Source organism: Hypanus sabinus, chromosome 4 (genome assembly GCF_030144855.1).
Source record: "Hypanus sabinus isolate sHypSab1 chromosome 4, sHypSab1.hap1, whole genome shotgun sequence".
NCBI classification, from domain to species: domain Eukaryota; kingdom Metazoa; phylum Chordata; class Chondrichthyes; order Myliobatiformes; family Dasyatidae; genus Hypanus; species Hypanus sabinus.
In genome coordinates, this window is record NC_082709.1 from 175,039,164 (window position 1) to 175,054,970 (window position 15,807).

Here is a 15,807-nt window from a genome sequence, read left to right on the forward strand (position 1 = left end):
ACCATTACATTTAGAAGTCTCTACGTTTAATTAGCGAAGAGATGGGAGTTTTTGTGCGAACACCTCCGCTTCTCGATAATCAGGAAAAAATCTTTTTCCCTCCTCCAAAAAAATTATCAGTGTTGCTGGGTGACGCATTAAAAACTTATAACCTTTTTTCCATAAAACATTTTTAGCTGGATTGAATTCTTTCTTTCTCTTCAAAAGGTTATAACTTATATCAGGATAAAAAAGAACTGGTTTCTCTGCTATCATCAATGGACCTTTTCTTCTTTTAGCACCTTGGGCAGCCGCCTTCAAAATCTTTTCTTTATCCTGGTATCTTAAACATCTTATCAAAATTGATCGCGGATTTTGATCATCTTGAGATCTTGGTCTTAAGGCTCTGTGCACCCTTTCAATCTCAATTGAAGTTTCTTCTCCCATTTCCAATTTTTCAGGAATCCATTTTTGAAAAAAATTTATTGAGTCTTCTCCTTCGGTACCTTCTTTAAGTCCAACAATTTTAATATTGTTGTGTCTACTAAAATTTTCGAGCTTATCAACTTTTCCCATGAGTTGTTTTCTTTCTGATGTCCAGGCATCATTATCATCTTCCATCTTCTTCATTCTTCCATTTCTTCCACTTTGACTTCCAAATCTGTAATTTTCTTTTCCATTTTTTCCTGTTTCTTTGTCATTTTATCAAACATAGCCTCCATATTTATTATTTATTCTTTAATTACTTTTTGGTTACTTTTAATTACTTTTAATGCATTTAATTTATGCATTATTTGCCTCAAAGTCTTTTTTGTATTTTCAGAGGAACTTTCATCTTCTTCTCCATCTTCGTCTGATTTTTCCAGAGAGTCCGGCTCTCTCTCAGACTCACTTTCACTGTCGGTTTCAGTCATTGCTGGGTTTTGTAGTTCTGGTTGCACTCGTTTGCGCATGCTCGTTCCTTTGCGCATGCGCAGTTCTCGTTGATCTTTCCCTTTAGAAATGGCCGATGCTGCCGCGGTCTCCTTTTCTGTTTCACCGGTGGTGTGTTGTACCTGAGTCCGCGGTTCTTCGGTAGAAGTAGGCCTTGATTCTGTTCCAACTTGAGCGGTCTTCGCGGAAGTAGTTTTCTTCATCCTCTGTTTATGAGGCATAGCTTAAAACAATCCAGAGTAGTTTATGAGTAACCTTAAAAAAGTATTGATTGACTTTTCTTCACTTAAACATTAATTTATTAACTTTTTTATGGGAGGGCTGAGTTCCAGCGTCTGGATCCTACGTCATCATGTGACGTCCCTCCCAGAGGGTTTTTAACCAGTTTTGTCTTTTACCTTACATTCTTTCTTCTTTATTAACATTTCTGTTAATAAATTCCTTCTCTTTTTGCTTGCTATTTTTTCTAGAATTTAAAATATAATCATATACTTAGACAACATAAGGCCATAATATCCCAAAAAATTGGTTAACAGCCAGACATTTCATATTCCAAAATCTATGGTACAAAAATAATTCAGTAGGATAGCTGAGGTAAAAAGATCAAATTCCAGGTCCCTACCTTGAAATGAATCACTCTTTCCTTCCTTCCACCCATCTTTCCCCGCATTTAGCTTCACCTATCATTTTCTAGCTGATACTCCTTCCCCTCCCACCTTCTTATTCTGGCTTCTTCCCCTTTCATTTCCAGTCCTGATGAAGGGTTTCGGCACAAAATGTCAATCATTTATTCCTGTCCACAGATGCTGCCTGACCTGCTGAATTTCCTCCAGCATTTTGTGTGTGTGTATGTTATTCAGGACTTGAAGCATCTGCAGAATCTCATGTGTTAATGAATCACTTCATCAGCTTCCGGACTCATCATGTTCAGGTTACATAATTGATTGACTATACTTATTTACCACAAAATAAGTTCTCTATTGTCTTTATTAAATTATTGTAGCCAACAGTTTCAGAGGAAGATTTTTATTAATTCCTTTTGACATCAATGAATGTTCATTATACAGACACTGATCACTGTCAACACAGTAAAACTGATTTACATTAAACATCTGATAGGAAAGTATCCAGATCACACAGCATTCCTATATAGCTTCATTTATTAGTTTGCTGAGTTTCTGAACCTTAGTTTTTGTAGACATATCAACATACTTGTCACCAATGCTAACAATCATTCCACCCAGTATCGAAGGATCAGTCTAGAATTAAAAAAAAACTTGTTAATTTTTCATACAAGATAAAAAGCGTGCTTTTCATATCAAATGCATGTATTTTACCTAGCTTTCTTCAATGCATTGATTTCAATCTAAACCTAGAACCACATAGATGAAAATTTGCAGTTCACATCTGAGTGACAAAGTAACTGAAACTACTTGAAATTACTTTGGTTAATTTAAGCTGGAATAAGAAAGGTGTAGAAGGACACTAACTTATCATAACTCCTGTAGCAGGTCTGGATGTCTATGCATCAGTTAAGCAGGAGCTGTAGATTTATGATGGTTTTATAATTGAATTGTATTAAAAGTCAAATCAGCCTCGCACATGAATAACAGCCTAGGCCAGAAAGCCAGGAATCTCACAAAAACAATATAGTAATTATCCATAAATGGAAGTAACATTGAAAAGAATTTGATCATCAAGCAGCATAATGGCTCAACTCAGGCATCAGGAGGTAGCTAGGACCTGTTGAAGTGCATTTCTACATGCCAACTCTTCGTAAGGAAAATGTAACTGAAGAAAGTAAGTGCAAATCTCCTTTTTGATTTCTCTAATTACCTTTGTTAACATTTCCTTATTCTATTTTTTGTTCCTTTTCAGGAAAGCATTTTGGAGAATGTCCAGAGATGATTTACAAGAACGATTCCAGAATTTAATAAATTCTGTTCAGTCTACCCTTTATTTTTCAGGATCTGAGCTTTGTTGAAAAGGCTTGAGATTACTGCCAACTTTATTGCCCTTGAACAGTGTGACTTCCTCGTCCATTTCAGAGAATATTTCTGAAATGCATGGGTGGTCTGAAGATACACAAGGCCAGACCAGAATAGTTCACAGATTTCCTCTCGTGTAAAACATAAGTGAATAAGATTTGAGTTTTTACAACTACTTGGTAGTTCTGTCGCCCAGTATGAATATAAATGCAAATTATAATTGCACGTAAATTTACCAAACACAACGTTGGCATCTGAACTGGTTTATTACTCAAGGCCTTGGGATTAATGGACTGGTAACTTAACTACTACCATACCACTCCTATACCAAATAAAAGTGTGTTAAGTTTTGGCTATATACTCTACTTTATCAGTGTCATCTTAGGTCTAGACATTCCTGTATTCAGTGTGTCTTTAGGTACAGTACCTACAAAATTGTTTTAATTTGAAAAGTGGTCTATTACTTAATATGTTACATTCTTTAATGAAATACAAAGATTTCTCTGTAACATTTAATTTTTTGGAAAATGAATATTTGGAAATATAATACTTGCTTTAGTTCCCAATTAATGGAATCATTTCCACATCCACAATAGTAAAACAGCCACAGCAAATTCAATTCAATTACTTCTGCTTCAGTCTTACCTTGGTCTCTAGCTTAAGAGTTTCACTTTTTTTCAGGAAACCGTTAAGAGCAGCCTTTAGATCTGTAAGACTTGCTTCATCCAGGGGCTACAAGTGAATGAAATGTCCATGTCAAATTTCAACCAATAGCCGTTTGTCAAAGCAGCAATTCATTAGTTGATTAAATTACTAATTATATAATTATTTCATTCGCAGTCTCATTAATCTGTTCTTTGCACTCACAGTGGAGTAAAAGTATGTGCAAATTCACTTCATGAAAGGTTCTATTGTGCTGCTGCCAGTGACTGCTTCTCCCTTCATTTAATTCTCATTCTTTTCTAGTTTAGTTAAGTCTAAAGCTCCTGCTTAAGCTGTTTTATTAGTATCCCAGTAAGTCCATGCTTTGTTTTCACTTAAAGCACTCCACTTATTGTTTGGCTAATACTTTAAACTTGCCTTCTCTGTTAACTTCAAAAAGCCTTTGTGCTTTAGTTTAAAATATTTATCCTCCCTACTGAATGCACTGTTTTGGTAATGGCTTTACTTCAGTTTGGCTGTATTCTTTTAGCTCAAGCATTTTCAGAATGTCTAATAGTTTTTTTTCCCTCCTTTTCACCAAAAGCCAATGGTTATTAGTTTTCATGGCTCTACTCTCAACCCTCCTACTGCCATTAAAATTCTTGGTCTTTTTTCCTAACTTTTTAAAAAATCTCTACAGTCACCTCCAAAATGGGTTCAGTTTTCTCCCTCACTCTGCTAATGTTGTTTCACAACATTAACAATATATAACAGCACATATCTTTCATACTAGAGTAAATTGATCTGAAAACATTGTTTTGTTCCAGACATCAGAAAAAAACTGTATAGAAAACTCAGATTCAAATTAGTTTATTGGCATAGACAGCAGGGGGCAATGACATTCCTTGCTCAAAGTGCCCCTCGCAGAGTAGATTCATATTCAGTGGTTTATCACATGTACATCGAAACATACGGTGAAATGTGTAATTTGTGTTAACAATCTATGCACCCAAGGATGTTCAGAGGCAGTCTGCAAGTGTCACCACATATTCCAGCGCCAGCAATGTACGCTCACAGAATGACACAAGCAACAACAATAGCAGTACAAACAAGCACCTATCCCACCCACCCAGCTCATACAGAGACAGGCCTCCAACCTCTCGATAGGCCACCAGCAGGCCTCGTGTCTTTGGACTCTCAGTAGTAGAAAAAAGCTTCGCCATTTTACTTTCATTACAACCTCCAATAATACTGAGACTTTTAAACTCTAAGTATATTGTCATCTAAATCACTACATCTGAATTTACCAAATTGTCTCTTATTAATCTTGCAAGTTGCACTTTAGGCTGGGTGCTTAGTTTTCTCCATTTCAGTATGTATCTTACTATTTATTTATTTATTTATTTATTGAGATACAGCGCGGAATAGGCCAATCCGGTCCTTTGAGCTGTACTGTCCTGCAACCTCTGATTTAACCCTAGCCTCATCATGGGACAGTTTAAAAAGACCTTTTAACCTACCAACTGGAATATCTTTGGATTGTGGAAGGAAACTGGAGCACCAAGAGGAAACCCACGCAGTCATGGGGAGAATGTACAAAGTCTTTACAGGCAGCAGCGGGAATTGAACCCAAGTCGCAGGTACTCTAAAGCGTTGTACAGTATGCTGCTGTATTTGTTAGAGAGGCCAATATAAATTAGAGAAACTGTTCGGTGAACTTGCAGGTTCCTAACCTTTAACCATACATTATTAATGCAGTTGTCTCCCTTTCCCTTCACCATCTACACCTCGGTCTTCCAACTACAAAACAGAGTCTTGCCATCTTCAGAAGTTTTCTGATGACTCTGCCATAGTTGGATGCATCAGCAAGGGAGATGAGGCTGAATACAGGGCTACAGTGGGAAACTTTGTCTCATGGTGCGAGCAGAATCATCTGCAGCTTAATGTGTAAAAGACTAAGGAACTGGTGGTGGACCTGAGGAGGGTTAAGGTACCGGTGACCCCTGTTTCCATCCAAGGGGTCAGTGTGGACATGGTGGAGGATTACAAATACCCGGGGATACGAATGGACAATAAACTAGACTGGTCAAAGAACAATGAGGCTGTCTACAGGAAGGGGCAGAGCCGTCTCTACTTCCTGAGGAGACTGAGGTCCTTTAACATCTGCCGGACAATGCTGAGGATGTTCTAAGAGTCTGTGGTGGCCAGTGCTATCATGTTTGCTGTTGTGTGCTGGGGCAGCAGGCTGAGGGTAGCAGACACCAACAGAATCAACAAACTCATTTGTAAGGCCAGTGATGTTGTGGGGGTGGAACTGGACTTTTTGACGGTGGTGTCTGAAAAGAGGATGCTGTCCAAGTTGCATGCCATCTTGGACAATGACTCCCATCCACTCCATAATTTACTGGTTAGGCACAGGAATACATTCAGCCAGAGACTCATTCCACCGAGATGTAACACTGAGCGTCATAGGAAGTCATTCCTGCCTGTGACCATCAAACTTTACAGCTCCTCCCTCGGAGTGTCAGACACCCTGAGCCAATAGGCTGGTCCTGGACTTATTTCCACTTGGCATGATTAACTTATTATTATTTAATTACTTATGGTTTTATATTTCTGTATTTCTTCACTATTCTTGGTGTGGCTGTAATGAACCCAATTTCCCTCGGGATCAATAAAGTATGTCTGTCTGTCTGTCATACAGCAAAGAATTTATTTTACCTGAGCAGTTGTGACTGAGCAGAGAACTTCGCCACGGTGAGCACTCATAATATTGCTGAAAGCTACAGCAACATCTGGGGTCTGGCGCAATCGTCCATTCTCGGCTAGCAAATCTGAATAAATAAGATTTCTTTCTTTACTACTTGTACTCGGGAAACCTGGGCAGTTGTTACATTTCAAACTAAAGATGTCAAGAGAAAAACACAGAACTTTGAAAATTATATTCATTGAGAAAACTCCCTAAAATCCTTCTTTATAAACATTTTTCTCACTTCCCCTGCATTTGTGCCACACTTCATTGCCAGATAAGTCACAGGTCATAGTTATAGAACAAGCCCTTCGGCTCACATAGTCTGCCTAGCCACATCAACTTCCATTTGGATCATGCTCCTCCATCCATGTACCTATCCAAATTTCTCTTAAATGTTCAAATTGACCCTGCATCCACCACTTGCGCTGACAGCTCATTCCACACTCTCACCAACTTCTGAGTGAAGAAATTTTCCCTCATGTTCCCCTTAAACATTTCACCTTTCAGGTTAATCCTCTAGCTAAAAAAGATTTTCAAATTCCTTCACTGATACTTAAGCCTGTTTGCAATACCCTGGTTTTAAAATATTAAATTTAACTATAGTTGACAAGGAGTATCAGTTACTACTACATAAATGTTGCAGTTAAGCAACAATACATGATTTTGTCTTAATTGGGAGTTATTGGAAGACAAACACTAAAGTATTCACATGCTAAGCTACCAGATTTAATTTACTCCGTTTTTATCAGTCAAAATAAAAAAGTGCTTTAGCTTTGTTTTCTTGGTGCCAGAGAAAAGACAGACAAAATCTGTGATAATAAAATTATAGAAAACAATTTGTATTATTTTGTCTTCCAAAGGAAAATTGAATGAATATGAGGGGTGATTGATAAGTTCATGGCCTAAAGTAAGAGTCAATTTTAGAAAACATCGCACATTTATTTCTCCTACATTTAAACACTTAGTCCAGTGGTCGTGGAGCATATGGATCCCTCTTTGTAGAAGTCGGCATCTTGGACCTCCAGAAGTGGTCCACAGCATGGGCTGATTGATAAGTTTGTGGCCTAAGGTAGAAGGAGATGAGTTAAACTGCATGTGCATGTAATGAGAGCTGTATAACTCATCTCCTTCTACCTCAACCACGAACTTATCAACCACCCCTGCTGTGGACCACCTGGAGGTCCAAGATGCTCTCGTTACATGCACGTGCAGTTCAACTGAGTGAAAATGCAGAAAGTTTGAAGTTAAGAATTCATCTCCTTCCACCTTAGGCCATGAACTTATCAATCACCTCTGCTGTGGACCACTTCTACAAAGAAGGGATCTTAATGCTCCACGACCTCTGGACTAATTGTGTACATGCAGGAGCGAACTATGTTGAAAAATAAATGTACTAGGTTTTCTAAAATTGACTCCTTCTACTGTAGTTCTACTGTACTGTAAAGCACAGAAAAATTGTAGGTTAAGACATTAAGTACTATAAATTAGTTTATTGTCGAATATTTCAAATTGCTGGATGGCTCTGAGGCCTTCTGCAAGACAAGTATCAAGACATCTGGAACTAATTCAGTTCTTTTTGACCTTTGACTACTGTTTTAATGCAACAAAAAAAAAATTGAATGCATTCACAGTAATGTTCTGACTATCTCACTGATTAACACCTAATTTTGTCAAGATGATGTTGTAAGTTTGCATTCAGCTTGGATACATGACTACTATTTTCAGTATTGCCTCATGAATAAAAATACTAACATGACGAAGTGGAAATAACATTTTCCAACGGATGTTACTGAATACACAACTATAATCAACTCTGAAATATATGCTGCCATTTTTGTACTTAAAAATTTAAAAATTCATTTATGAAGTATAATTAGGTTTCTAAACTCCTAATTAATGACTACTTTTATTTGTGTATGTGTCTCTTGCAATGTTGTATGCATTCCTGAAAATATCACCAAAAATCATAATTATTAGATAACCTTATTGGACTTACTGATAAAGTTGATCATAATTGGGGAAACCTTCTGCTTCGTCAAGACATCGTTGACAGTTTTTTGCTTGATATTGCGCTTGATATGGGGATTGGTGAGCACTCCATAGACCTTGGGGTCTTTCATTATTGACTGGAAGGGAAGAAGGAGATAACACCACACTTCTGGGAATGTTTAAATCAACTGTCAATGTACAAACCAAAACATACATGTGATCCTGAGTATTAAACCAGAGTTTTAATAGAGTCATAGAAACTTAGAAAACCTACAGAACAGTACAGGCCCTTCAGCCCACAAAGCTGTGCCGAACATGTCCTAACCTTAAAACTTCCTAGGCTTACCCATAGCCCTCAATTTTTTTAAGCTCCATATACCTATCCAGGAGTCTCTTAAAAGACCCTATCATTTCCACCTCCACCACCGCTGCCGGCAGCCCATTCCACGCACTCACCACTCTCTGCATAAAAAACTTACGCCCAACATCTCTGTACCTAATTCCAAGCACCTTTAAACTTTTGTGCTAGCCATTTCAGCCCTGGGAAAGAGACTCTGACTATCCACACAATCAATGCCTCTAATTATCTTGTACATCTCTATCAGATCACCTCTCATCCTATGTCGCTCCAAGGAGAAAAGGCCGAGTTTACTCAACTTATTCTCATAAGGCAAGCTCCCCAATCCAGTCAACATCCTTGTAAATCTCCTCTGCACCCTTTCTATGGTTTCCACATCCTTCCAGTAGTGAGGCAACCAGAACTGAGCACAGTACTCCAAATGGGGTCTGACCAGGGTCCTGTACAGCTGCAACATTACCTCTTGGCTCCTAAACTCAATCCCATGGTTGATGAAGGCCAATACACCGTATGCCTTCTTAATCACAGAGTCTACCTGCGTAGCTTTGATTGTCCTATGGGACCCCAAGATCCCTCTGATCCTCCACACTGCCAAGAGTCTTACCATTAATGCAAAATTCTGCAATCATGTTTGACCTACCAAAATGAACCACCTCACACTTATCTGGGTTGAACTCCATCTGCCACTTCTCAGCCCAGTTTTGCATCCTATCAATGTCCCGCTGTAACCTCTGACAGCCCTCCACATGATCCACAACACCCCCAACCTTTGTGTCATTAGAAAATTTACTAACCCACCCCCTCCAATTCCTCATCCAGGTCATTTATAGAAATCACAGAATAGGGGCCCCAGAACAGATCCCTGAAGTACACCACTGATCACCAGCCTCCGTTCAGAATATGACCTGTCTACAACCACTCTTTGCCTTCTGTGGGCAAGCCAATTCTGGATCCACAAAGCAATGTCCCCTTGGATCCCATGCCTCCTTAGTTTCTTAATAAGCCTTGCAATGGGGTACCTTTTCAAATGCCTTGCTGAAATCCATATACACTACATCTACAGCTCTACCTTAATCAATGTGTTTAGTCACATCCTTAAAAATTCAAACAGGCTCGTAAGGCACAACTGGCCTTTGACCAGGTCCTGCTGACTATTCTTAATCATATTATGCCTCTCCAGATGTTCATAAATCCTGCCTCAGAATCTTTTCCAGCAACTTACCAACCACTGAGGTAAGACCCACTGGCCTATAATTTCCTGGGCAATCTCTGCTCCCTTTCTTGACTAAGGGAACAACGCCCCCAACCCTCCAATCCTCTGGAATCTCTCCCATCCTCATTGATGATGCAAGGATCATTGCCAGAGGCTCAGCAATCTCCTCTCTCACCTCCCACAGTAGCCTAGGGTACATTTTGTCTGGTCCCAGCAACTTATCCAACTTGATGCTTTACAAAAGCTTCAGCACATCCTCTTTCTTAATATCTATCTACATGCTCAAGCTTTTCAGTCTGCTGCAAGTCATCACTACAATCACTATGATTCTTTTCCATAGTGAATACTGAATTATTCATTAAGTAGCTCTGCTATTTCCTCCGGTTCCATACACACTTTCCCACTGTGACACTTTATAGGTCCTATTCTCTCACATCTTATCCTCTTGCTCTTCACATACTTGTAGAATACCTTGGGGCTTTTGTTAATTCTGCCTGCCAAGGCCTTCTCATGACCCCTTCTGGCTCTCCTAATTTCATTCTTAAGCTCCTTCCTGTTAGCCTTATAATCTTCTAGATCCCTATCATTACCTAGATTTTTGAACCTTCCGTATGTTTTTCTTTTCTTCTTGACTGGATTTATTACAGCCGTTGTACACAAAGGTTCCTATACCCTACCATAACTTTCCTGTCTCATTGGAATGTACCTATACAGAACTCCACACAAATATCCCCTGAACATTTGCCACATTTCTTCCGTACTTTTCCCTGAGAACATCCAATTTCTTGCCTAATAGCCTCATAATTCCCCTTACTCCAATTAAACGCTTTTCTGACTTGTCTGTTCCTATCGCTCTTCAATGCTATTGTAAAGGAGATAGAATTATGATCACTATCTCCAAAATGCTCTCCCACTGAGAGATCTGACACCTCACCAGGTTCAATTCCCAATACCAAATCAAGTACTGTACAGTCTCTCCTCTTGTAGGCTTATCTACATATTGTGTCAAGAAACCTTCCTGAACACACCTAACAAACTCCACCCCATCTAAACCCCTCGCTCTAGGGAGATGCCAATCAATATTTGGGAAATTAAAATCTCCCATCATGACAACTCTGTTATTATTACACCTTTCCAGGATCTGGTTCCCTATCTGCTCCTAGATATCCCTGTTACTATTGGGCGGCTTATTAAAAACACCAGTAAAGGTATTGACACCTTCCTGTTCCTAACATCCACCTACAGAGACTCCATAGACAATCTCTCCATGGCGTCCACCTTTTCTGCAGCCGTGACACTATCTCTGATCAACAGTGCCACACCCCCAACTCTTTTGCCTCCTTCCCTGTCCTTTCTGAAACATCTAAAACCCAGCACTTGAAGTAACCAATCCTGTCCCTGAGCCATCCAAGTCTCTGTAATGGCCACCACATCGTACCTCCAGGTACTGATCCATGCTCTAAGCTCATCCACTTTGTTCACAACACTCCTTGCGTTAAAATAGACACACCTCAAGCCTTCGGTCTGAGCGTGTCCCTTCTCGCCTGTCCTCCTCCTCGCACTGCCTACAAGCTTTCTCCATTTGTGAGCTAACCTCCTCTTCCCCAGTTTCTTCAGTTTGGTTCCCACTCCCCAACAATTCTAGTTTAAACTCTCCCCAGTAGCCCTAGCAAACCTCCCCACCAGGATATTGGTCTCCCGGGATTCAAGTGCAACCCGTCCTTTTTGTACAGGTCACATCTGCCCCAAAAGACGTCCCAATGATCCAGAAATCTGAATCCCTGTCCCTGCTCCAATCCCTCAGCCACGCATTTATCCTCCACCTCATCCTATTCCTATTCTCACTGTTCTATTCCTATTTTCATCAAGAATGGTCCAGCCCTCTGGCCTGGCTGGATCTTTGGAAGTATTAAAAGAAGAAGTCAACTTGTTTTGAAAAATCAAAATTTTCTGGACTCTGGACAGGTCCTAGCAGATTGGAAGATGTCGAATGTCACACCACTGTTTAAAAAAGGATGTAGGCAAAAGGTAGGTAATTATAGGCAATTGGCTTAATGTCTGTAAAGGTGCTTGAATCTATATTTAACAAAAAAATAGATGTCTGTAAAGAACTGGTTCTATTAGGCAGCATATCAGGAAGTGCAGGTAATGCTTGATAAATTATATCTTTCAAGATATAATTTGCAGTGATTTTAAGCATACACGTGGATGTTGTAAATTAAGATTTCTAGAGAGTGTTCAATAAAGACCATCAAATATAGAAAAATTAGGCCATTTGGCCCATCGAGTCTGCTCTGCCACTTCATCATGGTTGATCCAATTTTCCTCTCAGCCCCAATCTTCTGCCTTCTCAGCAGCGATAGATTGTTTAAACGCATTAAGAATGAGTGACAGAAGCATCTGGATAACGTTTCGGTATCTATTTTTCACATCATGAAGAATCAGAATCAGGTTTATTATCACCGGCATGTGATATGAAATTTGTTAACTTAGCAGCAGTTCAATGCAATACATAATCTAGTAGAGAGAGAAAAATTACATAAAATAAAATATAATAATAAATAAACAAGTAAATCAAATTCACATATTGAATGGATTTTAAAAAATGTGCAAAAACAGAAATACTTTATAATAAAAAAAAAAGTGAGGTTGTGTCCAAAGATTCAGTGTCCATTTAGGAATTGGATGGCAGATGTGAAGAAGCTGTTCCTGAATCGCTGAGTGTGTGCCTTCAGGCTTCTGTATCTTCTACCTGATGGTAACAGTGAGAAAAGGGCATGCCCTGGGTGCTGGAGGTCCTTAACAATGGATGCTGCCTTTCTAAGACACTACTCCCTAAAGATGTTCTGGCTAGTACCCAAGATGGAGCTGACTAGATTTACAACCTTCTGCAGCTTCTTTCAGTCCTGTGCAGTAGCCCCTCCATACCAGACAGTGATGCAGCCTGTCAGAATGCTCTGCATGGTACAACTATAGAAGTTTTTGAGTGTATTTGTTGACACACAAAATCTCTCCAAACTTATAAATTACAGCCGCTGTCTTGCCTTCTTTATAACTACATTGATATGTTGGGACCAGGTCAGATCCTCAGAGATCTTGACACTGAGGAATGTGAAGCTGTTCACTCTTTCTACTTCTGATCCCTGTATGAGAATTGGTATGTGCTCCTTCATCTTACCCTTCCTGAAGTCCACAAACGGCTCTCTCGTCTTACTGACATTAAGTTCCTGGGCCCTCAGAGGCTCCATCTTCCTCTCACACCAACCCTTTCCTCTCCACTGACACTACCAGCCTCCCTCCCCCCTCTGATCCCATCTCTCATCTTTACTTTTCTCTCTGACCTTCAACTCTCTGAGGCAGAGTAAGGGCTTCAGCTTTGTCCCCCTTCACCCACACCTCAGCAAGTTCCGCGTACGCCATGACGCTGAACTCTTCTTCTGCCGGCTCCGTCTCCGAGCTTACTTCTTTGACATGACTCTCCTATTCCCACCGATGACCCCTTCTCCCATTTTCAACCCTCCTCTTTATGGACACCCCGCTCTGGTCTTCTGCCTGCTCTGGATCTCTTTATTGCTAATTGCCGACGGGACATCAACTGTCTCGACTTCAACACACCGTGTTCCAATTCCAACCTCACTCCTTCCGAACGCTCTGCTCTCCGCTCCCTTCGCACCAATCCCAACCTCACTATAAAACCTACTGATAAGGGGGGAGCTGTTGTTTGGCGTACTGACATCTACCTGGCTGAGGCACAGCGACAACTCTCTGATACCTCCTCTTATTTCCCCTTGATCATGACCCCACTAAGGAGCACTAGGCCATTGTCTCCTATACCATCACCAACCTTATCAGCTCCCATCCACTGCCACCAATCTCACAGTTCCCACACCCCGCACTTCCCGTTTCTACCTCCTACCCAAGATCCACAAACCTGCCTGTCCAGGTAGACCTATTGTATCAGCTTGCTCCTGCCCTACCGAACTCATTTCTGCATAACTTGACACTGTCTTATCCCCCCTTGTTCAATCTCTTCCCACCTATGTTCGTGACACTTCTCACGCTTTGAATTTTTTCAATGATTTTAAGTTCCCTGGACCCCACTGCCTTATTTTCACTGTGGACATCCAGTCCCTATATACCTCCATCCCCCACCGGGATGGTCTCAAAGCTCTCCGCTTCTTTTTGGATTCCAGACCTAACCAATTCCCCTCTATCACCACTCTCCTCCGTCTAGCGGAATTAGTTCTTACTCTCAATAATTTCTTCTTTGGCTCTTCCCACTTCCTCCAAACCAAGGGTGTAGCCATGGGCACCCATATGGGTCCCAGTTATGCCTGCCTTTTTGTTGGCTTTGTGGAATAGTCCATGTTCTAAGTCTATACGGGTATCCGTCCCCCTCTTTTCCTTCGCTACATTGACGACTGCATTGGCGCTGCCTCCTGCACGCATGCTGAGCTCATTGACTTCATTGACTTTGCCTCCAACTTGCACCCCGCCCTCAAATTTACCTGGTCTATTTCTGACACCTCCCTCCACTTTCTTGATCTTTCTGTCTCCATCTCTGGAGACGGCTTATCTACTGATATCTACTATAAGTCTACAGATTCTCACAGCTACCTGGACTATTCCTCTTCCCACCCTGTCTCTTGCAAAAATGCTATCCCCTTCTCACAATTCCTCTGCCTCCGCCGCATCTGCTCTCAGGATGAGGCTTTTCATTCCAGGACGAAGGAGATGTCTTTCTTTTTTAAACAAAGGGGCTTCCCTTCTTCCACCATCAACTCTGCTCTCAAACGCATCTCTCCCATTTCCCGTACATCTGTCCTCACCCCACTTGGGATAGGGTTCCCCTTGTCCTCACCTACCACCCCTCCAGCCTCCAAGTCCAACGTATAATTCTCCGTAACTTCCGCCAGCTCCAATGGTATCCCACTACCAAGCACATCTTTCCCTCCCCCCCCCCTTTCTGCTTTCCGCAGGGATCGCTCCCTATGCAACTCCCTTGTCCACTTGTCCCCCCCATCCCTTCCCACCGATCTCCCTCCTGGCACTTATCCTCGTAAGCGGAACAAGCGCTACATCTGCCCTTACACTTCCTCCCTCACCACCATTCAGGGCCCCAGACAGTCCTTCCAGGTGAGGCAACACTTCACCTGTGAGTCGGTTGGTGTGGTATACTGCTTCCGGTGCTCCCTGTGTGGCCTTTTATATATCTTGGTGAGACCCAACGCAGACTGGGAGACCATTTCGCTGAACACCTACGCTCGGTCCGCCAGAGAAAGCAAGATCTCCCAGTGGCCACACATTTTAACTCCACGTCCCATTCCCATTCTGATATGTCTATCCATGGCTTCCTCTACTGTCAAAATGAATCCAAACTCAGGTTGGAGGAACAATACCTTATATACCGGCTGGGTAGCCTCCAACCTGATGGCATGAAAATTGACTTCTCTAATTTCCGTTAATGCCCCTCCTCCCCTTCTTACCCCATCCCTGACATATTTAGTTGTTTTTTTCTCTCTCTCTCTGCCCATCACTCTGCCTGTTCTCCACCTCCCTCTGGTGTTCCCCCCTTTCTTTCTCCCAAGGCCTCCCGTCCCCTGATCCTTTCCCTTCTCCAACTTTGTATCACTTTCGCCAATCACCTTTCCAGCTCTTAGCTTCATCCCACCCCCTCCAGTCTTCTTCTATCATTTTGCATTTCCCCCTCCCCCCACTACTTTCAAATCTCTTAGTATCTCTCCTTTCAGTTAGTCCTGATGAAGGGTCTTGGCCTGAAATGTCAACAGTGCTTCTCCCTATAGATGCTGCCTGGCCTGCTGTGTTCCACCAGCATTTTGTGTGTGTTGCTTAAGTGCCAGGTTGTTGCTGAGGCACCATTCCACTAGTTGGTATCTCACTCCTGTACGCACTCTCGTCACCACCTGAGATTCTACCAGCAATGTTTGTATCG

The 15,807-nt window shown here is 41.3% G+C and overlaps 1 protein-coding gene across 1 annotated transcript in view; it reads right to left on the reverse strand.

The window, feature by feature from the left end:
- Positions 1-1,922: 1,922 nt before the first annotated feature.
- Positions 1,923-15,807, reverse strand: part of atp5po (ATP synthase peripheral stalk subunit OSCP) — a 39,290-nt gene continuing 25,405 nt past the window's right edge. The window contains exons 4-7 of the mRNA XM_059968898.1: positions 8,291-8,420; positions 6,264-6,376; positions 3,546-3,632; positions 1,923-2,171 (exon numbers count right to left, since the gene is read on the reverse strand). Coding sequence (XP_059824881.1) covers positions 2,058-2,171; positions 3,546-3,632; positions 6,264-6,376; positions 8,291-8,420 — 444 coding nt within the window. The 3' untranslated portion in view covers positions 1,923-2,057. The remainder of the gene's footprint in view (positions 2,172-3,545; positions 3,633-6,263; positions 6,377-8,290; positions 8,421-15,807) is intronic.